This window comes from Prionailurus bengalensis, chromosome D1 (assembly GCF_016509475.1).
Source record: "Prionailurus bengalensis isolate Pbe53 chromosome D1, Fcat_Pben_1.1_paternal_pri, whole genome shotgun sequence".
NCBI classification, from domain to species: Eukaryota; Metazoa; Chordata; class Mammalia; order Carnivora; family Felidae; genus Prionailurus; species Prionailurus bengalensis.
The window spans coordinates 31,075,833-31,099,588 of record NC_057346.1 but is presented as its reverse complement, the minus strand read 5'-3'; the positions used below and the strand labels follow the sequence as shown (position 1 = coordinate 31,099,588).

General features: G+C 39.4%; 1 protein-coding gene across 1 annotated transcript in view; it reads right to left on the bottom strand.

Annotated features, from left to right (window-relative positions):
* LOC122483170 (beta-galactosidase-1-like protein 3) overlaps nt 1-598 on the bottom strand; it is a 62,652-nt gene extending 62,054 nt beyond the window's left edge. Inside the window, exon 1 of the mRNA XM_043579868.1 lies at nt 402-598. Coding sequence (XP_043435803.1) covers nt 402-469 — 68 coding nt within the window. The 5' untranslated portion in view covers nt 470-598. The remainder of the gene's footprint in view (nt 1-401) is intronic.
* Between the last annotated feature and the right edge of the window lie 23,158 nt (nt 599-23,756).

The following is a 23,756-nucleotide window of genomic DNA, read 5'->3' as shown; positions in this document are numbered from 1 at the left end:
TGATCACTGGAGGACTATGTCACCATCCACACGCTGATTCTTTTCTCTCTTGGGCAATGGATAGACTCTCACCAGGACCGGCTTATCTAAGGTGTGGGCAGAAGAAAGAACTGGAAGAGAGAAAGTTTGAAAGGGGAGTCGATGAGGAGAGGCTCAAGCAGATAGGAGGACCCACAGGGGCGTCCCAGTCCAAAGGGGCCCTTGCTCCACGTATTGCCCCCAGTGCCCAGCGAAATAAATGCCTGTGGATGACTGGCTAACAGAACGAAGAGGGAGGTCCAGGAGGCCTCCCGGGTTGTGCGCTCAGGGCGATCCGGCAGGCGAGCTGGGCGCGAAATCCCCGGCGCCTGGAACGGCAGGTGGGACTGTGGGCCGGCCAGAGCAATGGTGCCGAAGGTCACCTGAAGCGCTGCAGGGAGCCCATCACGCGCCGCTCAGAGAGCCTAGTCCAGCGCTGCTCCCGCCGCATCTCCGCGGACCCAGACGCCGCGCACCGGGGCCAGGGAGCCTGCCAGGCAGTGCCCAGTAAGTCTCAGGCTCTGGGTGGCGGGAGGGGCAGAGCTCCGCATCGGACCCAGTGAGTCCGAACTGCCTGTGGGCGCAGATGCCTTTCAGCCTGTGCAAGTAACGTGGGAGGGTCTTGAGTTATCGCCATGACCTTGGTTTTCCTATACTGTGCGTCACTAGACTGACGGGACGGAAAGGCAGAGGTAAGTGGGAGGAAAAGAGGACAAGTTAGCCTACGCGTGTTCCACGGGCTCAGGGACTGTGGTGAGTGTCCCTGTGGCTGCAGACAGCGCGTTCAGAGCAATGGGTGGGATGTGAGCACAGAGGAATAGTTTCAAAATGATGGGCAAATGCCAAAATACAGGTTCCCCCGGGTACTTGTCTAGGTGAGGGACACCAGCTACACTGGAGTATAGTTTAACCAAACCGAATCTGTAAAATGAGAGTATTATCTAGAGCAAAGAAGGGAGTGCTGTTCCTACCAGTGGGTCAGCTTGAAAGCGTCTACATAGGATAAGCAAGAACTACAGCTTGGAATTCCTTGGTTACAAACCAGCAGGAGACAGGGCTGGAGAGATCAGATTGGGAGGAAGCAGGCCAGGAAGGGCAGTGGAAGCAAATGCTAAGCAGCTCAATCTCTTCTCAGAAATTAAGTCAGATATTAATTTTCTTGAGATTAGGTGATTGCAAGATGTAGGCTAGATGGGAAACAGACAAGTCACCCGCATAGACCTGGTGATCGCAGGATAAGAGCTGGGGGTGTTCTCATGGTGGTAAGCAAGAGGATGGAGTTGATTTAAGAAAATTTGGGGAAATAAAACTGGTAGGTTTTATTAAGTGATTGAATGAGGCAGATGATACAGAGAGGAGTCTGGGATGACACTGTGTGTCAGCCTAAGTGACAGGTGACAGCCTAAGGGTGGTGGTGACATTTATTGAGATGAGAAACACAGGAAGTGGCAAAAGTTTGAGTTGATGAACCCAATTTGAAACCTGCCAGATTTGAAGTCCCTGTAATGAAGAGAAGTCTTCTGAGTTTTCTCTTTGAAGCCGTTGCTTTTTCTCTCCCATTTGAAAGAACAAAGCCTGTGGCATTAGGTTGAAATCAGACTATAGTTTTCAGAGAATATTATGGGTTTTCCTCTCTTGTCTCACTCTTTACAGGTATAATTTGTCAGCAACTTTGTAAATTATCCATTTTTTCTCATTCTTAGGTTGGAAGCAATGGACTCTTGGGACTTCCTACATCTTACACAGAAGCATGATATTCAACTTCCTTGAATATATCCTGTTTTATAAATGTGGTTTTAACAGCTACAAACCTTTATTCTTCTTTGCCAAGATCTTTTTTAAGCTACATTAATTTATTTTTTTATATCATTTATTGACAAGTTAGCTAACATACAGTGTATACAGTGTGTTTTGGGCTTTGGCAGTAGATTCCCGTGATTCATCCCTTACATAACTATTCTAAGGCTTGTGCCTTTCCATATAAAATGTAGGAAAAGCTTGTCTATTTCTACAAAAAGCCATGCTAAAACACAGATAGGAATTTCAATCGACCTACAGATCCAGTTATGGAGATTTGGCATCTTTACAATGTTTAGCCTTCAAATCCTTGAACGTGGTATGTGTCTCCATTTCTTTTGGTCTTCTTTCGCTTTTTTAAGTAAGAATTTTGTGATTTTTTTTTTTTTTTTTGCACACAGATCCTCTGCATGTTTTGTCAGGTTTATACCTCAGTGTAGCAACTTATTTTGAGTGATTTTAAATGGTATTATATTTTTAACTTTGGTTTCAACATGTTTATTCTTAGCATCTAGACATTCTATTAGATTTCTTGTATTGATGTTGGATTCTGTGACCTTGGTAAACTCACTAATTCTAACAGGCAGTTTGAGGAATTGAAAATCCAATTCATTGGGATCTTCTGCAGATGCAATCATGCCATCTGCAAATACAGAAAGTTTTATTTCTTTCTTTCCAATCTGTATGTCTTTTATTTCTTTTTTTTATCTTATTGTGGCAGCTAGAATTTCGAGTACTATGTTGAATCGTACTTTGTTCCCAGACTTGGGCAAAAAATGTCCAGTCTTTCACCATTAAATATGATGTTAGATGTGGGGTTTGTGTATATGTTGTTTATCAAGTTGAAGTAGTTCTCTCTATTCCTAATTTGCTGAGAGTATTTATTATGAATGGTGTTGGATTTTGTGAATTACTTGGATCCTGTCTTCATTTTCTATAACATTACTATCTTAATTTTCTCCCAAAACATATTTTTTCCAGATATAGAATGTGCAGATGTATGATATTATATGATATAATGAGAAAAATATGTTTGGTCTTCATTCCCAGTTCCTGCCACAAAACTCCTAAACACTTAGAATTTCCTGAGTGAAAAAGATAAGAAGAGCAATTTTTGTTACTCATAGCAAGCCTTTTTCAAACATGTCTGAATTTATGTTAATGAAGCAACTTTTGGAAAGCCCCTAAGGATAAGGAACTGGTTACCAGCAGACCAAACCATCTGATTAGAGAGTTGGGAATTTCAGAATCCCCCCACCCACCCAACTCTAACCTCTGAGGAAAGGGTAGGGGAGGAGGCAAAGGTTGAGTTAACTACCAATAGCCAATGATTTAATCAACCATGCCCATATAATGAAGCCTGCATAGAAACCTTAACTGAAGGGGTTCAGAGAGCTTCCACATTGATGAACACATCGAGGTGCTGGAAGGGTGGTAGCCTCAGAAAAAGCATGGAAGCCTGATCCTCCTTCCCCATATCTATCCCTATGCATCTTTTCCACCTGGCTGTTTTTGAAGTGTACCCTTTATAATAAACTGGTAAACCTAAGTGTTTCCTGGAGTTCTGTGAGTAGTTTTAGCAAATTAACAAGCATAGGAGAAAGTCATGAAGAATTCTGATTTATAGCCAATCAGAAGAACAAGTGACATCCTGGGACTGGCATCTGAAATGGGGTGAGTGGAGGACAATCATGTGAGACTGAGCCCTTTACTTGTGGAGTATATTCCTTGGATTGTATAAACATTTTTGTTTCAAAAACTCTTTCAACCCAACTTTTGTTTTCTTTTTAAGTTTATTTATTTTGAGAGAAAGAGAGAGAGCACAAGCAGGGGAGAGGCAGAGAGAGAGGGAGAGAGAGTATCCCAAGCAGGCTCTGCACTGTCAGGACAGAACCCCATGCAGGGCTTGATCTCATAAACAATGAGATCATGACCTGAGCCAAAACAAAGAGTCAGACACTTATCTAACTGAGCCACCAGGTTCCCCAACAGTCCAACTTTCTTTTTCCTCTCCTTCCGGGACTCCAAATGATATAAATGTTAGATGTTTTTTATTATTTGTTTCCCACAGACCCCTGAGTTTCTGTGTTTTATTTGGTTTTGTTTTTGTTATTTAACTTATTTGCTCTCTGCTGTTAATATTGGGTGAAATATTTTATTCTCAGGTTCTTGGATCTTTCCCTCTGTCCCCTGTTGTGATTATATTCCTGCCTGCCTTGGTGTCTTTGGTGTCCTTGAACAGAAGAGGAGTGTCTCAGGACTGCAAAGAGAGAGAGACTCCCCAAAGTGGCCCCTGTGGTTGGAAGCTGTTGCTATTGTGCCTGCCTTGGTGTCACTGGGTGAGGAAAGGGAGTCCATGTTCTAAATGACAGCTTGGTATTTTATTTGGAGTATTAGTATTGAAACCTAAACGTAAAAGAAATGTGTACACAACCTGTCACACTTTCAATTTTGAAAGAACTATCCTGCGCATAGAAATTAAAAAGTAATAGGGTACCTGGTTAACCATCCAACTTTGGCTCAAGTCATGATCTCATGGTTGTGAGTTCAAGGCCTGCATAGGGCTCTGTACTGACAGCTCAGAGCCTGGAGCCTCCTTCAGATTCTGTGTCTCCCTCTCTCTGCCCCTCCCCTACTCACACTCTGTCTGTCTCTCACTCTCAAAAATAAACATTGGAAGAAAAAATAAATTAAAAAGTAGTTACACCAAGATATAAGCAAGGATAATAAAAATATTTAAAACCATAACTTCTAGAACAGATTATAACATCTGGTGATGTCTCAAAAGTGAAACTCATGTATTTGGTTGCAGAAAATTCAGGTTGTATTCAGGATGAAAAGATAGATAGAAGGAATAAAATGCTATAATGATCTTAAGAAATACGAAATGGAAATAATCTGTAATAGAAAATGTGCCAGATGCCTTTGTATTGGTGGGAAAATATTAGAGTAGAATACCTATAATGAATCTAGGGCATAGTTTCTCTCACTATGCTACTAATACCTGCAAGAAAAAATTTAAATACAATAAAAGATCTACGGTATTTGTTTTTCTGGATAAAAATACATTAGTACCTGAAGCATCAAAATCATAACTAACAAATTATATTATATTGCATTATATATATATTATATTGACTATGCTGATCATACAACTTTTATTTAACGTTATTACTTAACATTCTAGAAAAATTCAGGCTTTTTGCCTGGTTCTTATATTTATATATTTTTTTCCAATTTCTGAAAACTTCTTATAAATTAATACAGCACTCTTAATTATCTCTACTATAGCAAAAAATATATTATTCAGTTTTTCATACATATCCTTCAGTAAATTTGGGCATTTAAGTAAAATAAAAATTAGTTTCCATAATCTTAAAATCTAAATAGAGGACTTTATCCAACAAGATGTAACACGTAATGGAACAGACTTACCCTCTTGCCTTAAAAATCTAGAAAACCAGACCAGACAAAAATATTTCAGTGTTTTTCAGATTTGGACAGAAGGCAGCACAGGATGTGATCCTTGAGATAAGGGAAGCCAAAAAGATAAGCCCTATGACTGCATGAGCTTACTGCCTAAAATCAGTTTCCAGGGTATAGCACAGTGAGAGCAATACAAATAGAGCCCAGTATCCTTGCTAAGTTGAAGAGATAGAGATCCAAATTCAGGAGGACCAAGGCAGCTAAATTGTACTAAGGCAAATACTTTATAGAACAAAGTACTGAAGAGAAATCTGCAACAGGGTGTTCCAGAGATCTACAGAAATGATCCCATGGGTCTTTGACTGAGTTCTGAACTGGGAATATATATGCAAAAACTACCAAGGCCACGGAAAGAACCACTAAAAAGGATTAAGCAGGAAAAAAAAATCCTCAGGTTTGCATAGGGTTAGGAATAGTTCACATTTCACCAACCAGTGTGGGAAGACAGTCTCTTAATGCCTGGAGAACCTGGTAAAGTCCTAATAAAGATATTGCAATATATACTTCCTCTAACAAAGCTTATAAACAATCCTTGAAAGGATTGAATTAATCCCAAGTAACATAGTGGTATCCCATAACAAAATCTAAAAATATCTAAAGAATTACAGCAAATCCAGCAAACAACATGAAATTGACAATGTCCAGCATACAATAAAAAATTACCAGCCATACAAGAATAAGGAAAGTATGATGCATAACCAGGAGAACATCTAATCAGTAGAAACATACTTACATGTGACATAGATAAAGGAGCTAGCAGAAAAGGATGTTAAAATAGCTAATACAGTTATACTCCATGTGGTCAAGATGGTTGAGGAAAACATGAGCATGATAAAGAGATAAAATAAAAATTTGAATAGATATAAATGTAATGTCCAGCAATAAAAATACAATATAAGAAATTAAAAATACACTGGGTAAATGAACAACACTACAGAATATATCAGTGAACCTGAATAGCAAGAGAAATTATCCAAAATGAAGGACACAGAAAAAAAAAAAACTGAAGAAAGCATTAGTATCCTTTGGGACAATACCGAGTGGTCCAGTATATGTGTAATTGGAGTCCCAGAAGAAGGGAAACAGAAAAATATTTTACTTGAAGAAATAATGGCCAAAATATTTCATATTTGGCATAAGGTGTTTACCTCAGATTCAAGATGTTTAATAACCTCTAAGGAAAAAAAATCACAAAGAAAACTGCATCAAGATCAAATTGCCTAGGGGCATCTGGGTGGCTCAGTTGGTTAAGAGTCCAGGTTCATCCCAGGTCATGATCTCATGGTTTGTGAGTTTAAGCCCTACATTGGGCTCTCTGCTGTCATCACAGAGCCCACTCCAGATGTCTCTCTCTCTCTCTTTCTCTCTCTGTCCCTCCCCTGCACTCTCTCTCTCTCAAAAATAAACATTAACAAAAAAAGATCAGTTTGGCTAAATCACTGATAAAAATTTGTACTTGTTTGTTCAGAGTGGTTTAAATGTTTGTTTGTTTGTGTGTTTGTCTTAAGGAGAGAGAAGGAAGCATGATCAGGGGAGGGGTAGAGAGAGAGGGAGAGAGAGAGAATCCCAAGCTGGGTCTGAACTGTCAGCACAGAGTCCAATGCAGGGCTCAATCTCACAACTGTGCGATCATGACCAGAACCAAAATCAAGACTGCAATGCTTAAGTGAGTTGCCCAGGTGGACCTGTTCAGAGCAGTTTAATAAATAATAGCCAAATAACAGGACACAAACTGAAAACCTATTAGCTGGTGAATGAGTAAACAAATTGTGGTAGCTTCAGATAATAGAATTCTATGTAACAATAAAAGTTTTTAAATTACTTGATATATATATATATATATAGGAATATGTATACATATTGGAATACTATATATAGTATTATATATATATGTGTGTGTGTGTGTGTATATATATATATATATCAGAATATATATCGGAATACTACTCATCCATAAAAAAATGAATGAAATCTTGCCATTTGCAATGATGTGGATGGAGCTACAGAGTATTATGCTAAGCTTAAAAATAACTCAGTCAGAGAAAAACAAATACCATATGATTTCACTCCTATATGGAAGTTAAGAAATTAAAAAAAATGAACATGGGGGAAAAAAAGAGAGGCAGATCAAGAAACACACTGTCAAGTATATAGAACAAATTGATGGCTACCAGAGGGGAGGTATTTGGGGGGATGGGTTAAACAGGTGATGGGTATTAAGGAGGGCACTGATTGTGAAGTACACTGGGTATTGTATGTAAGTGATGAATCACTAAATTCTACACCTGAAACTAATACTGCATTGTATGTTAACCAGCTGAAATTGAAATAAAAACTTAGAAAAAGGATTAAAATTTACTGATATACATAATATGAATACATCTCAAGGCACTTTGTTAAATGAAAAAATTCAGATGTAAAAGAAAACATATTGTATCATTCTGTGTATACACATTCTAGAAAATGCAAAACTATAGTAACAGACAGAAAATCAATGGATTCCACGTCCAGAACAAAAGGAACTATAATCAGGTATGAATATGTTCAGTTAAATTCAAAAAGAAATGTCTGCTGTAATTCCCTTAAAATAAAGGGAGGAACACTGTGATAAGTGACAGCACATCCAGGCCATACTTAGCCCCTGCTGAACCCTAGCAACCTGGTGGCTATCCCAGAGTTCCAGGTGACTCCCTGCTAGGCTCTTGTTCTGCCCCTTGCTCTGTAACTCCATGGCTTTTGCCTGGAGATAAGTTGGAGATAGGTTTTGGAACTCTGGTATTCTGTTTCAGAGTCCATGTTTTTAATCACTGTGCCAGCGATTTAACTATATTTGAAAATTTAGACACTTATGATAAAAATAACTATTACTAATTAATAAACTTACTGATCATTTGTTATTGGACATTTTGATGAGTGCTTCATATGAATTTGCTAATTTTAACCTCACAACTATATGAGGTAGCTATTAATATCATCCCAACTTTACATGAAGAAATGGAAACATAGAAAGGAAAAGTAACTTACCTTAAGTCACACAGCCTATAGGGAGCCCAACTTGGGACCCAAACCCAAGTATATCTAACAACAAAGTCCATGTTCTTAAACACCAAAATGTCTTTCCTTTGAAAGAAGTGTGGTAGAAAATGGCCTATTCAAGAAATGTTACTAAGACTTGATCCCAAACTCATTCCTTACAACATCATAAGTTTCACATATATCACAGATTCATGGGTAAAAAACAAAATCATAGAAATACTATAAGAAAAAAATGCAACAAAAACTGAAAGATGATAGATAGTAAATTCACAAAAGAAGAAATAAAAGGGTTCAAAATATGTGGAGAAGTTAGCCTCACCAGTAACAAAGAAATAAAAATTAAATATCATTTACATGAAAAGTTTCTACATGCTGACAACAGTTTTTTGAGAATATGAGTTAATTGTCATATGCTCTTTTTGATTCATCTCTCTGTAGAAATTTACTTTAAAATGTTAGTCACATAAATGTGAAAAGACATTAATATCCAAGGATAATCATCAAAGTATTGCTTATCATAATACAACTTTGGAGATGATCCAAATGATCATCAGTGTGCCCATGGTTAAGAATACATATATACAGGGGCACCTGGGTGACTCAGTCAGTTGAGCGACCAACTTCAGCACAAGTCATGATCTCACAGCTCATGAGTTTGAGCCTCGCACTGGGCTTTGTGCTGACAGCTTAGAGCCTGGAAGCTGCTTCAGATTCTGTACTTCCCCCTCTCTCTGTCACTCCCTGCTCACACTCTCTGTCTCTCTCTTTCAAAAATAAACATTAAAAAATTTTAAAAACAAGAACACATATATACAATAAAATATGATGCAAGTGTTTAAAAGGTTGTAGATCTATATTGATTGACATGAATCAATGAATCAATGAAGTTTATCAGCCTCTCATTTTTCTGTGGAAATTAGACATTAAAGAATAGATAAAGAGAAATAATCCAATTATATAAAATAGAATATGTGTGGGATACTGATTACCACTATTTTAAGAATGCTTTTCTCTGGATGGTGTAATTTTGAATGATTTACTTCTTTCTTATGTTTTTGTATGTGGTTTAAATTTTGTTAAATAGTTTTAAAACACACAAAAAAACAAGAGAGAATTACACTATTCTTTTCCATCTTTGTATCTTTCATAGACAATATTGGTGAGGTTGGCTTCTACCTGAGCTGAACACTGAGTATCACAGCCACTTATCTGATGTCTGCATCCACAGACAGCTGTAATGTTGATGTGCCTTACGAAAAGAAATAACCAATATGCCAGCACCCAGTATTTTCTGTGGAGTCAGATGAGAGATTTTCCAAGAGTGGAGGGCTCATAAACTGAATTATTAGTTCATTTTAAGAAGTACTGATCCCTGGGGCACCTGGGTGGCTCAGTCGGTTGAGCGTCCGACTTCGGCTCAGGTCAGGATCTCGCAGTTTGTGAGTTAGAGCCCCGCGTTGGGCTCTGTGCTGAAAGTTCAGAGCCTGGAGCCTGTTTCAGATTCTGTGTCTCCCTCTCTCTGCCCCCTCCCTGCTCATGCTCTGTCTCTCTCTGTCTCTCAAAAATGAATAAACGTTTTAAAAAAATTTAAAAAAAGGACTGATCCCAAGCTGTGAGCTGACCCCCAGAGTGCCCTGCTGCAGGTGCAGCTGCACCTGACCATGGCCGCCTTGCCTTGAAAGCACGTCCTAGCATATTTGTAAGAAGTTGTTCAGCATTGGAAGAGGGGCCAACATGGCAGAGAAATAGGGGGATCCAAAGTTCTCTCATCTCACAAACAAAGCAGTGTTGAAACTAAAGGACTTTGAACTCTGAGAGTCTTGGAAGAAAAGAGACAGTAGCGCTTCCAGGGACCCACTGGGACAACCTGACAGGCATTATTGCAAACTGGGAGAGATAAAATGAGAACTGGGAGAAATAAAATGAAAGGAGGGGAGGGATCCCCTTCTGCAGAGAGACAACAGGAAGAGAAAGAGATACTGGGGAAACATAGGACTGTATCTGGACAAGAGAAAAGCCACGGACAGGGTCAGAGAAAGAGCCAATCTCTAACTAAGGGGCTTTCTCCAGACTGAGACCAGCTGCCTGCATCGAGCACCTGAGGAGGAGGGGAGCCAGGCCCTGCTCAGTGACTGGGTCAGGGGTGTAGTCTGCAGTAGGAGACAGTGATTCCCTCCCTATGGTGCTGTGGGACATGACAAAGCCTGCCTATGCCTGCCAGCCAGGAAACACATATTGGGCAGTGCAAGGCGGTGCTTCCCCAGTACAGGGGCATGCAAGAGCAAGAGTTTGAATCCCAGCCAAGCACCAGGGCGTGGGAGTCAGCAGAGCAGGACAAACCGCCTTGTTTGCACCTGTGGCAGAGTGAGGACAGCTGGAACAAAGTGGTTTGGGATGCCTTGTCCATGGAGGAGAGACTGGGGTGTCGCCATTTTTCTCCCCATCACCAACAAGGAGTGACAACAGGGCCCACAGTGGAGGCAGCACCCACCTACACCAAAACACGCCCCTCCTCACCTGGTAACTGTGTATCTACTGGAGCAGGATTGATGCTGATGAACCAGATGGCCTGTCCTCCAGACCAGCGCTGTTGCATTGACTGATTTAATCCTCAGACAGTTATTATATAGATATATTCTTCCTTCCTTTTCTCCTTCTTATCTCTTCCCTCCTCTAGTCTGGTTACTCTTGTTGTTAGTTTGTTTAAGCAGACATATTTAATTCATTCTCTTGATGCATGTTCCACACCTCCTTCTTTATCCTCCTTTCTCTCTGGATTAAGCCATATAGTTTATCTGTCTAGATAACTTTCTTTCTTTTTCTTTTCCCCCACCTTTTTATATTCCTTTCTCTCTCTCTGGATTAAGCTGTATAGTTTCTCTGGTCAATTTTTATTCTTCCCCCCCCCCCCATGCTGTAATTTCTCTCTTTATAGGATAATGCCTCTTCCATCATCACCACCTCCACCCTGTTGTTTACTTGTAGCTGGTGTTTCTGGTTTTGTGTGTGTGTGTGTTTGAGTGTTTTTGTTTTCTGTTTCTTTTTTGTTGGTTTGTTTGTTTGTTTTCCTTTTCAGGGCTACTTAAAGGAACAAATGAAAGCACACCTAGTAGAGGGTTCAAAATATCGAGTAGGGAGATAAAGTAACCGAACTCACAACAACAGAGAACAAGTAACACTTTCCAAAAAAAAAAACAAAAAAAACAAAAACCTCCTAAAGGGCTAGACCCAGGACAGTGTATGACCCCTCTTTAATATAGTGGTGCTCACAGGTGAAGGACACATAACAAGCTTTCAAACACATAAGGGACAGAAAGCTAGCCAAAATGATGAAATGGAAGAATTCTCCTCAAAAGAAATTCCAGGAAGAAATGGCAAATGTTTTATATAAAAACATATAAAAATATAACTGAACAAGAATTTAGAATAATAGTCGTAATGTTAATTGCTGGACTTGAAAAAAAGCATAGAAGACAGCAGAGAATCTATTGTTACAGAGATCAAGGAGCTAAAAAAGAGTAATGATGAATTAAAAATGCTATAAATGAGGTGCAAAATAAACTAGAGGTGGTGAGAGCCAGAATTGAAGAGGCAGAGGGGAGAATAGGAAGTAGAAAATAAAAATACGGAAAAGATGAAGCTAAGAAAAAGAGAGAAAAAAATTCTGGATCAAAGGGGAGAATTAGAGAACTATGTGACTCAATGAAATGAAACAATATCCATATCATAGAAGTTACAAAAGTAGAAGAGAGAGAGAAAAGGGCTGAAGGTTTGCTTGAACAAATCATAGCTGAGAACTTCCCCAATCTGGGGAAGGAAACAGACATTGAAATCCAAGAGGCACAGAGGACTCCCTTCAGATGTAACATGAATTGATCTTCTGCATGACATATCATAGTGAAACTGGCAAAATACAAAGATAAAGAGAGAATTCTGAAAGCAGCCAGAAATAAATGGGCCTTAACCTAAGGGGTAGACACATAAGGGAAATAACAGGCCTATCTACTGAAACTTGGCAGGCCAGAAAGGAGTGGCAGGACATTTTCAATGTAATGAATAGAAAAATAGACAGCCAAGAATCCTTTGTACAGCAAGCTTGTCATTCAGAATAGAAGGAGAGGTAAAGATTTCCACAAACAAACAAAAATTGAGGGAATTTATCACCACTAAACCAGCCCTACAAGAGAACCTAAGGGGGAATCTGTGAGTATTGTAAACACTATAAAGGACCAGAGACACCATTATAAGCATGAAACCTACAAGTAACACAATGATTCTAAACACATATCTTTCAATAATAACACTGAATGTAAATGGACTAAATTCTCCAATCAAAAGATTCAGGGTATCAGAATGGATAAAAAAAACAAGACCCATCTATTTGCTGTCTACAACAGACCCATTTTAGACCTGAGAACACCTTCATATTGAAAGTGAAGGGATGGAGAACCATCTATCATGCTACTGGAGGTCAAATGAAATCTGAAGTAGCCATATATATATCAGACAAACTAGATTTTAAACTGAAAACTGTAACAAGATATGAAGAAGGGTATTATGTAATAATTACAGTATCTATCCATCAAGAAGAGCTAATAATTATAAATGATTATGCACCAAATTCAGGGGAACTAAATATATAAAACAATTAATCACAAAGCTAAGCAATCTTATTGGTAAAAATGTAATTGCAGGGACTTTAATACTCCACTTACAACAATGGACAAATCATCTAGAGATAAAATCAATAAAGAAACAATGGCTCTGAATGATACACTGGAACAGATGGACTTAACAGATATATTTAGAACTTTTCATCCAAAAGCAGCAGAATATACATTCTTCTTGAGTGCACGTGGAACATTCTCCAAGATAGATTACGTAATGGGTCACAAAACAGCACTCAATAAATGTAAAAGAATTGAGATCATATCATGCACATTTTCAGATCACAATGCTATGAAACTGGAAATCAACCACAGGAAAAAGTTTGGAAAACTTCCAAATGCATGGAGGTTAAAGAACATCCTACTAAAGAACAAATGAGTCAAACAGACATTTAAGAAGAAACTGAAAAACATATGGAAACTAATGAAATGAAAACACAACAACCCAAACCCTTTGGTATGCAGGAAAGTAGTCCTCAAAGGAAAATACATTGCAATCCATAAATTAATCCATAAATTAAAAAATCCCAAATACAAAATCTAACAGCACACCTAAAGGAACTAGAAGCAGAACAACAAAGAAACCCCAAAACCAGCAGAAGAAGAGAAATAAAGGTCAGAGCAGAAATAAACAATATAGAATACAAACAAACAAACAAACAAACCAGTAGAACAGATCAATGAAACTCAGAGTTGATTTTTTAAAAAAATAAATAAAATTAATACCCCCCTAGTCTGACTTCTCAAAAACAAAAGAGAGAAGACCCAAATAGATAAAATAAAATGAAAATGAATTTATCACAACCAATCCCTCAGAAATACAAATAATTATCATGGAATACCATGAAAAATTATTTGCCAGCAAACAGGACAACCTGGAAGAAATGGACAAATTCCTAGACACCCACACACTACCAAGTGGGAAGAAATAGAAAATTTGAACAGACCCATAACTAGTGAAAAAATTGAATAGAAAATCTCCCAACAAATAAGAATCCTCGACCAGATGGCTTCCCTGGGTAATTCTACCAAACATTTAAAGCAGATTTAATACCTATCTTTCTCAAGCTGTTCCAAAAAATAGAAATGGAAGAAAAACTTGCAGTCTCCTTCTATGAAGCCAGTGTTACCTTTGTTGCTAAACCAGATAGAGATCCCACAAAAAAGGAAAACTACAGGCCAATATCCCTGATGAACTTAGATGCAAAAATTCTCAACAAGGTCTAGCAATTCAAATTCAACAGTGTATAAAAAGAATTATTCACCATGATCAAGTGGGTGGATCAAGTGGTTTCATTCCTGAGCTACAGGACTGGTTCCATATTCTCAAATCAATCAATGTGATACATCACATTAATAAAAGAAGGATAAGAACCATATGATCCTGTCAATAGATGCAGAAAAAGCATTTGACAAAATACAACATATTTTCCTAATAAAAGCCCTCAAAAAAGTCTGGATAGAAGGAATATACCTAAACATTATTAAAGCCATATATGAAAAGCCTACAGGTAATATCATCCTCAATGTGGAAAAACTGAGAGCTTCCTCTGAGATCAGGAAAATGACAGTGATGTCCATTCTCACCACTGTTAAACATAGTTTTGGAAGTCCTAGCCTCAGCAATCAGACAACAAAATGAAATAACAGGCATCAAAATTGGGAAAGAAACGTCAAACTTTCACTTTTTGCAGATGACATGATACTCTACATGGAAAACCTGAAAGACTCCAACAAAAGATTCCTAGAACTGATACATGAACTCAGTAAAGTTTCAGGGTACAAAATCAATGTACAAAAATCAGTTGCATTTTTATACACCAATAATAAAACAACAGAAAGAGAAATAAAGAAACTGATCCCAGGGTGCCTGGGTGGCTCAGTTGGTTAAGCGTCAACTTCAGCTCAGGTCATGATCTCACAGTTTGTGAGTTAGAGTCCCACGTCGGGCTCTGTGCTGACAGCTCAGAGCCTAGAGCCTGTTTCAGATTCTGTGTCTCCCTCTCTCTCTGATCCTCCCCCATTCCTGCTCTGTCTCTCTCTGTCTCAAAAATAAACATTAAAAAAAAGTTTTTTAAAGAAACTGATCCCAATTACAATTGTACCAAGAACCATAAAATACCTAGGAATAAACCTAGCCAAAGATGTAAAATATCTGTATGCTGAAAACTATAGAAAGCTTATGAAGGAAATTTGAGGAAGACACAAAGAAATGGAAAAACATTCCATGCTCATGGATTGGAAGAATAAATGTTGTTAAAATGTCATTACTGCCCAAAGCAATCTACACATTCAATGCAATCCCAATCAAAATTTCACCAGCATTCTTCTCAAAATTTGAGCAAACAGTCCTGAAATATTTACAGAACCAAAAAATACCTCAAATAGCCAAAGTAATGTAGAAAAAGAAAACCAAAGTGGGAGGCATCACAATCCCAGACGTTAGCCTTTACTACAAAGCTGTAATTATCAAGACAGTATGTTATTGGTAAAAAAACAAAACAAGAAAACCAGACACATAGACTAATGGAATAGAATGGAAAACCAAGAATTGGACCCACAAACATATGGCCAACTAACCTTTGACAAAGCAGGAAATAGCATCCAATGGAAAAAAATACAGTCACTTTAGCAAATGGTGCTGGGAGAACTGGAGAGTGACCATCAGGAGAATGAAAATAGATCACTTTCTTACACCATACACAAAATAAACTCAAAAGGGATGAAAGAGCTAAATGTGAGATAGGAAACCATTAAAATCCTAGAGGAGAAAGCAGGCAACAATCTCTTTGACTTCAGCCGCAGTAATTTCTTACTTGACACATCTCCAAAGGCAAAGGAATTAAAAGCAAAAATGAAGTATTAGGACCTCATCAAGATAAAAATCTTCCACACTGCAAAGGAAAAAATCAACAAAAATAAAAGGCAACTGATGGAATGGGAAAAGATATTTGCAAACGACATATCGAATAAAGGGCTAGTATCCAAAATCTATGAAAAACTTACAAACTCAACAACCAAAAAACAAATAACCCAGTGAAGAAATGGAGAGAAGATATCAATAGACACTTCCCAAGAAGACATACAGATGGCCAACAGACATGTGAAAAGATGCTCAATGTCACTCAATATCAGAGAAATACAAATCAAAACCATACTGATATATCACCTCACACTGGTCAGAATGGCTAAAATGAACAAATCAGGAAACTACAGATGCTGGCCAGTATGTGAAGAAATGGGAACCCTCTTGCACTGTTGGAGGGAATGCAAACTGGTGTAGCCACTCAGAAAACAGTGTGGAGTTTCTAGACTGGGAAGATGGTGGCATAGGAGGAAGCTGGGCTCACTGCGCATCCTGCTGATCATTTAGATTCCACCTACACTTGCCTAAATGACCCAGAAAACTGCCAGAGGATTAGCAGAACGGAGTCTCTGGAGCCAAGTGCAGACGAGAGGCCACGGAAGAGGGTAGGAAGGGCGGTGAGGCAGTGCGCGCCCCACGGACTGGCGGGAGGGAGCCGGGGCAGAGAGGCAGCCTGCCGGCCAAGCAGAGCCCCCGAGTCTGGCTGGCAAAAGCGGAGGGGCCCGAAGGACTGTGTTCCGACAGCAAGCGCGACTTAGCATCTGGGAGGTCATAAGTTAACAGCTCTGCTCGGAAAGTGGGAAGGCTGGAGGACAAAGGGAGGGAGAGCTGCTGAGCCCCCGGAGGACAGAGCTCAGTTTGGTAAGGAACAAAGGCGCTCGCCAGCGCCATCTCCCTGGCCCATCCCCCAGCCAAAATCCCAAAGGGAACCAGTTCCTGCCAGGGAACTTGCTCGCTCCCCGCAAACACCCAACTCTGTGCTTCTGCGGAGCCAAACCTCTGGCAGCAGATCTGACTCCCGCTGCCACAGGGCCCCTCCTGAAGTGGATCACCTAAGGAGAAGCGAGTTAAGCCTGCCCCTCCTGCCCCCATGCACCTTGCCTACCCACCCCAGCTAATACACCAGATCCCCAGCACCACAAGCCTGGCAGTGTACAAGTAGCCCAAGGGCCACGCCACCCCACAGTGAATCCCGCCCCTAGGAGAGAGGAAAAGAAGGCACACACCAGTCTGACTGTGGCCCTAGTGGTGGGCTGGGGGCAGACATCAGGTCTGACTGTGGCCCCGCCCACCAACTCCAGTTATACACCACAGCACAGGGGAAGTGCCCTGCAGGTGCTCACCACGCCAGGGACTATCCAAAATGACCAAGCAGAATAATTCCCCTCAGAAGAATCTCCAGGAAATAACAACAGCTAATGAACTGATCAAAAAGGATTTAAATAATATAACAGAAAGTGAATTTAGAATAATAGTCATAAAATTAATCACTGGGCTTGAAAACAGTATAGAGGACAGCTGAGAATCTCTTGCTACAGAGATCAAGGGACTAAGGAACAGTCACGAGGAGCTGAAAAACGCTTTAAAGGAAATGCAAAACAAAATAGAAACCACGACGGCTCGGCTTGAAGAGGCAGAGGAGAGAATAGGTGAACTAGAAGATAAAGTTATGGAAAAAGAGGAAGCTGAGAAAAAGAGAGATAAAAAAATCCAGGAGTATGAGGGGAAAATTAGAGAACTAAGTGATACACTAAAAAGAAATAATATACGCATAATTGGTATCCCAGAGGAGGAAGAGAGGGAAAGGTGCTGAAGGGGTACTTGAAGAAATAATAGCTGAGAACTTCCCTGAACTGGGGAAGGAAAAAGGCATTGAAATCCAAGAGGCACAGAGAACTCCCTTCAGACGTAACTTGAATCGATCTTCTGCACAACATATCATAGTGAAACTGGCAAAATACAAGGATAAAGAGAAAATTCTGAAAGCAGCAAGGGGTAAACGTGCCCTCACATATAAAGGGAGACCTATAAGACTCGTGACTGATCTCTCTTTTGAAACTTGGCAGGCCAGAAAGGATTGGCACAAGATCTTCAGTGTGCTAAACAGAAAAAATATGCAGCCGAGAATCCTTTATCCAGCAAGTCTGTCATTTAGAATAGAAGGAGAGATAAAGGTCTTCCCAAACAAACAAAAACTGAAGGAATTTGTCACCACTAAACCAGCCCCACAAGAGATCCTAAGGGGGATCCTGTGAGACAAAGTACCAGAGACATCACTACAAGCATAAAACATACAGACATCACAATGACTCTAAACCCGAATCTTTCTATAATAACACTGAATGTAAATGGATTAAATGCGCCAACCAAAAGACATAGGGTATCAGAATGGATAAAAAAACAAGACCCATCTATTTGCTGTCTACAAGAGACTCATTTTAGATCTGAGGACACCTTTAGATTGAGAGTGAGGGGATGGAGAACTATTTATCATGCCATTGGAAGCCAAAAGTATGGCTGGAGTAGCCATACTTATATCAGACAAACTAGACTTTAAATTAAAGGCTGTAACAAGAGATGAAGAAGGGCATTATATAATAATTACAGGGTCTATCCATCAGGAAGAGCTAACAATTATAAATGTCTATGCGCCGAATACCGGAGCCCCCAAATATATAAAACAATTACTCATAAACACAAGCAACCTTATTGATAAGAATGTGGTAATTGCAGGGGACTTTAACACTCCACTTACAGAAATGGATAGATCATCTAGACACACGGTCAATAAAGAAACAAGGGCCCTGAATGAGACATTGGATCAGATGGACTTGACAGATATATCTAGAACTCTGCATCCCAAAGCAACAGAATATGCTTTCTTCTCGAGTGCACATGGAACATTCTCCAAGATAGATCATATACTGGGTCACAAAACAGCCCTTCATAAGTTCACAAGAATTGAAATTATACCATGCATACTTTCAGACCACAATGCTATGAAGCTTGAAATCAACCACAGGAAAAAGTCTGGAAAACCTCCAAAAGCATGGAGGTTAAAGAACACCCTACTAACGAATGAGTGGGTCAACCAGGCAATTAGAGAAGAAATTTAAAAATATATGGAAACAAACGAAAATGAAAATACAACAATCCAAACGCTTTGGGATACAGCGAAGGCAGTCCTGAGAGGAAAATACATTGCAATCCAGGCCTATCTCAAGAAACAAGAAAAATCCCAAATACAAAATCTAACAGCACACCTAAAGGAACTAGAAGCAGAACAGCAAAGGCAGCCTAAACCCAGCAGAAGAAGAGAAATAATAAAGATCAGAGCAGAAATAAACAATATAGAATCTAAAAAATCTGTAGAGCAGATCAACAAAACCAAGAGTTGGTTTTTTGAAAAAATCAACAAAATTGACAAACCTCTAGCCAGGCTTCTCAAAAAGAAAAGGGAGATGACCCAAATAGATAAAATCATGAATGAAAATGGAATTATTACAACCAATCCCTCAGAGATACAAACAATTATCAGGGAATACTATGAAAAATTATATGCCAACAAATTGGACAACCTGGAAGAAATGGACAAATTCCTGAACACCCACACTCTTCCAAAACTCAATCAGGAGGAAATAGAAAGCTTGAACAGACCCATAACCAGAGAAGAAATTGAATCAGTTATCAAAAATCTCCCAACAAATAAGAGTCCAGGACCAGATGGCTTCCCAGGGGAGTTCTACCAGACGTTTAAAGCAGAGATAATACCTATCCTTCTCAAGCTATTCCAAAAAATAGAAAGGGAAGGAAAACTTCCAGACTCACTCTATGAAGCCAGTATTACTTTGATTCCTAAACCAGACAGAGACCCAGTAAAAAAAAGAGAACTACAGGCCAATATCCCTGATGAATATGGATGCAAAAATTCTCAATAAGATACTAGCAAATCGAATTCAACGGCATATAAAAAGAATTATTCACCATGATCAAGTGGGATTCATTCCTGGGATGCAGGGCTGGTTCAACATTCGCAAATCAATCAAGGTGATACATCACATTAATAAAAAAAAAAAGAGGGGAACCATATGATCCTGTCAATCGATGCAGAAAAGGCCTTTGACAAAATCCAGCACCGTTTCTTAATAAAAACCCTTGAGAAAGTCGGGATAGAAGGAACATACTTACACATCATAAAAGCCATTTATGAAAAGCCCACAGCTAACATCATCCTCAACGGGGAAAAACTGAGAGCTTTTTCCCTGAGATCAGGAACATGACAGTGATGCCCACTCTCACCGCTGTTGTTTAACATAGTGCTGGAAGTTCTAGCATCAGCAATCAGACAACAAAAGGAAATCAAAGGCATCCAAATTGGCAAAGATGAAGTCAAGCTTTCGCTTTTTGCAGATGACATGATACTCTACATGGAAAATCCGATAGACTCCACCAAAAGTCTGCTAGAACTGATACATGAATTTAGCAAAGTTGCAGGATACAAAATCAAGGTACAGAAATCAGTTGCATTCTTATACACTAACAATGAAGCAACAGAAAGACAAATAAAGAAACTGATCCCATTCACAATTGCACCAAGAAGCATAAAATACCTGGGAATAAATCTAACCAAAGATGTAAAAGATCTGTATGCTGAAAACTATAGAAAGCTTATGAAGGTAGTTGAAGAAGATATAAAGAAATGGAAAGACATTCCCTGCTCATGGATTGGAAGAATAAATATTGTCAAAATGTCAATACTACCCAAAGCTATCTACACATTCAATGCAATCCCAATCAAAATTGCACCAGCATTCTTCTCAAAACTAGAACAAGCAATCCTAAAATTCATATGGAACCACAAAAGGCCCCGAATAGCCAAAGGAATTTTGAAGAAGAAGACCAAAGCAGGAGGCATCACAATCCCAGACTTTAGCCTCTACTACAAAGCTGTCATCATCAAGACAGCATGGTATTGGCACCAAAACAGACACATAGACCAATGGAATAGAATAGAAACCTCAGAACTAGACCCACAGACGTATGGCCAACTCATCTTTGACAAAGCAGGAAAGAACATCCAAAGGAGAAAAGACAGTCTCTTTAACAAATGGTGCTGGGAGAACTGGACAGCAACATGCAGAAGGTTGAAACTAGACCACTTTCTCACACCATTCACAAAAATAAACTCAAAATGGATAAAGGACCTGAATGTGAGACAGGATACCATCAAAACCCTAGAGGAGAAAGCAGGAAAAGACCTCTCTGACCTCAGCCGTAGCAATCTCTTACTCGACACATCCCCAAAGGCAAGGGAATTAAAAGCAAAAGTGAATTTCTGGGACCTTATGAAGATAAAAAGCTTCTGCACAGCAAAGGAAACAACCAACAAAACTAAAAGGCAACCAACGGAATGGGAAAAGATATTTGCAAATGACATATCAGACAAAGGGCTAATATCCAAAATGTATAAAGAGCTCACCAAACTCCACACCCGAAAAACAAATAACCCAGTGAAGAAATGGGCAGAAAACACGAATAGACACTTCTCTAAAGAAGACATCCGGATGGCCAACAGGCACATGAAAAGATGTTCAACGTCGCTCCTTATCAGGGAAATACAAATCAAAACCACACTCAGATATCACCTCACGCCAGTCAGAGTGGCCAAAATGAACAAATCAGGAGCCTATAGATGCTGGAGAGGATGTGGAGAAACGGGAACCCTCTTGCACTGTTGGTGGGAATGCAAATTGGTGCAGCCGCTCTGGAAAGCAGTGTGGAGGTTCCTCAGAAAATTAAAAATAGACCTGCCCTATGACCCAGCAATAGCACTGCTAGGAATTTATCCAAGGGAGACAGGAGTACTGATGCATAGGGGCACTTGTACCCCAATGTTTATATCAGCCCTCTCAACAATAGCCAAATTATGGAAAGAGCCTAAATGTCCATCAACTGATGAATGGATAAAGAAATTGTGGTTTATATACACAATGGAATACTACGTGGCAATGAGAAAGAATGAAATATGGCCTTTTGTAGCAACGTGGATGGAACTGGAGAGTGTGATGCTAAGTGAAATAAGCCATACAGAGAAAGACAGATACCATATGGTTTCACTCTTATGTGGATCCTGAGAAACTTAACAGAAACCCATGGGGGAGGGGAAGGAGAAAAAAAAAAGAGATTAGAGTGGGAGAGAGCCAAAGCATAAGAGACTGTTAAAAACTGAGAACAAACTGAGGGTTGATGGGGGGTGGGAGGGCGGGGAGGGTGGGTGATGGGTATTGAGGAGGGCACCTTTTGGGATGAGCACGAGGTGTTGTATGGAAACCAATTTGACAATAAATTTCATATATTAAAAAAAAGACTAAATCATTCAAAATCTGTTGTCTATCCTCCTTGGTGCTGAATTTTGTCCTCTCCAAATTCATATATTAACGTTCTAACCTCCAAAGTGATGGTATTATGAGGTGTGGTCTTTGGAAGGTAATTAGGTTTAGATGAGGTCATGAGGGTGAGGACCTCATGATGAGATTATTGCCCCTACAAGAAGAGACCACAGAGCTTGCTATGTATTGGCCATGGGAGGATACATCAAGAAGGTGGCTCTCTGAGATCCAGGAGAATTTTCATCAGACCTGACCATACTGGCATCCTAATCTTGCATTACAGCCTCCAGAACTATAAGAAATGTGTCTATTCCTTAAACCACCTGGTATATGGTATTTTGTTAAGACAGCCTGAGCAGACTAAGACACTAGGTTTACTGATAGTTAATGAAAAGCAGCAAAATTTGTAAAAGTCAAAATTTAGCCACTTTTCCTTATAAACCATGCTTGTTTTAGAAAACTATTTGCTTACCTAAGTTTTAAGGTGTTTATTATAGGAAGTCAAAAGCACTCATTTGAGCTTTTGGATTCAAATGGACTCAGGAGTTCCCCAGTAATTAATATCACCTATGATGGATGATATGTAGTTAATAGAGAAAGACAGACAGAGGGATAGATGACAGACATATTTTTACTAGTGAGAATATTAAGACCTTAGTTTTAAATTTTCTCCTTATAGACATTCAAGCTTCAAGTAAATTGATAACCACTCCAACAAATTTAGATATAAATAAATGGATATGCTGCCATCACACAGGGTAGCTCCTAGAAAGGGGAAATGCAGTAGACAACTCTAGCACTGTCCCTCAGTGGGCTAATAATCAGATTCAGGATTCTCCAAACAAGGTTTCCAGTGGCAGGCAGCCTATCTTGACTGCTGCCTCTGATTTAGTGTCACACAAATGTGTCTTTTACTAAATCTGCTAGATGCATTTATTAGTTAAGGAATGGAAAATCATGAAAAGCTCTAGGTAAGAATCCTTGGTTAAAAGGTTCTATCAAGAGTACTTTCCCCTCTGACTTGAAGTCAGTCATTGTGGTCAGGCAGAGATGCAAAGGGCTTCATGCCCTGCTCCAGTGCAGGTTCAAGTACGGAAAAGTGCCAGGTCTTTAAACAATAGAAGAATGCAGGAAGAATTACTGTGTCCCTGATGGAGTACCTCTTCAGCAGGCTGCTCTCCTTGAAGATGATAATCAGATCCACTGGGAATTATCTGTAAGAATACTAAAAGCTTTGTCTGAAAGTGATTCATTTTCATCACATTTTTTTCTCTGTTAGCAAGAGCTAGCATTTACCAAGTACTCACATGTGCCAGACACTATTCTAAGTACTTCACGTTTATTGTATCTTAACTCTCACACTCTCATAAAGCAAGTACCATCATGATCCCTGCTTTATCAAATGAGGACGCTGGGGCACAGAGGTTTCAGTGACTTGTATAAAGTCACACAACAGGCTGGTGACAGCTGGGATCTGAATGGCCTTATAAGTAGTGA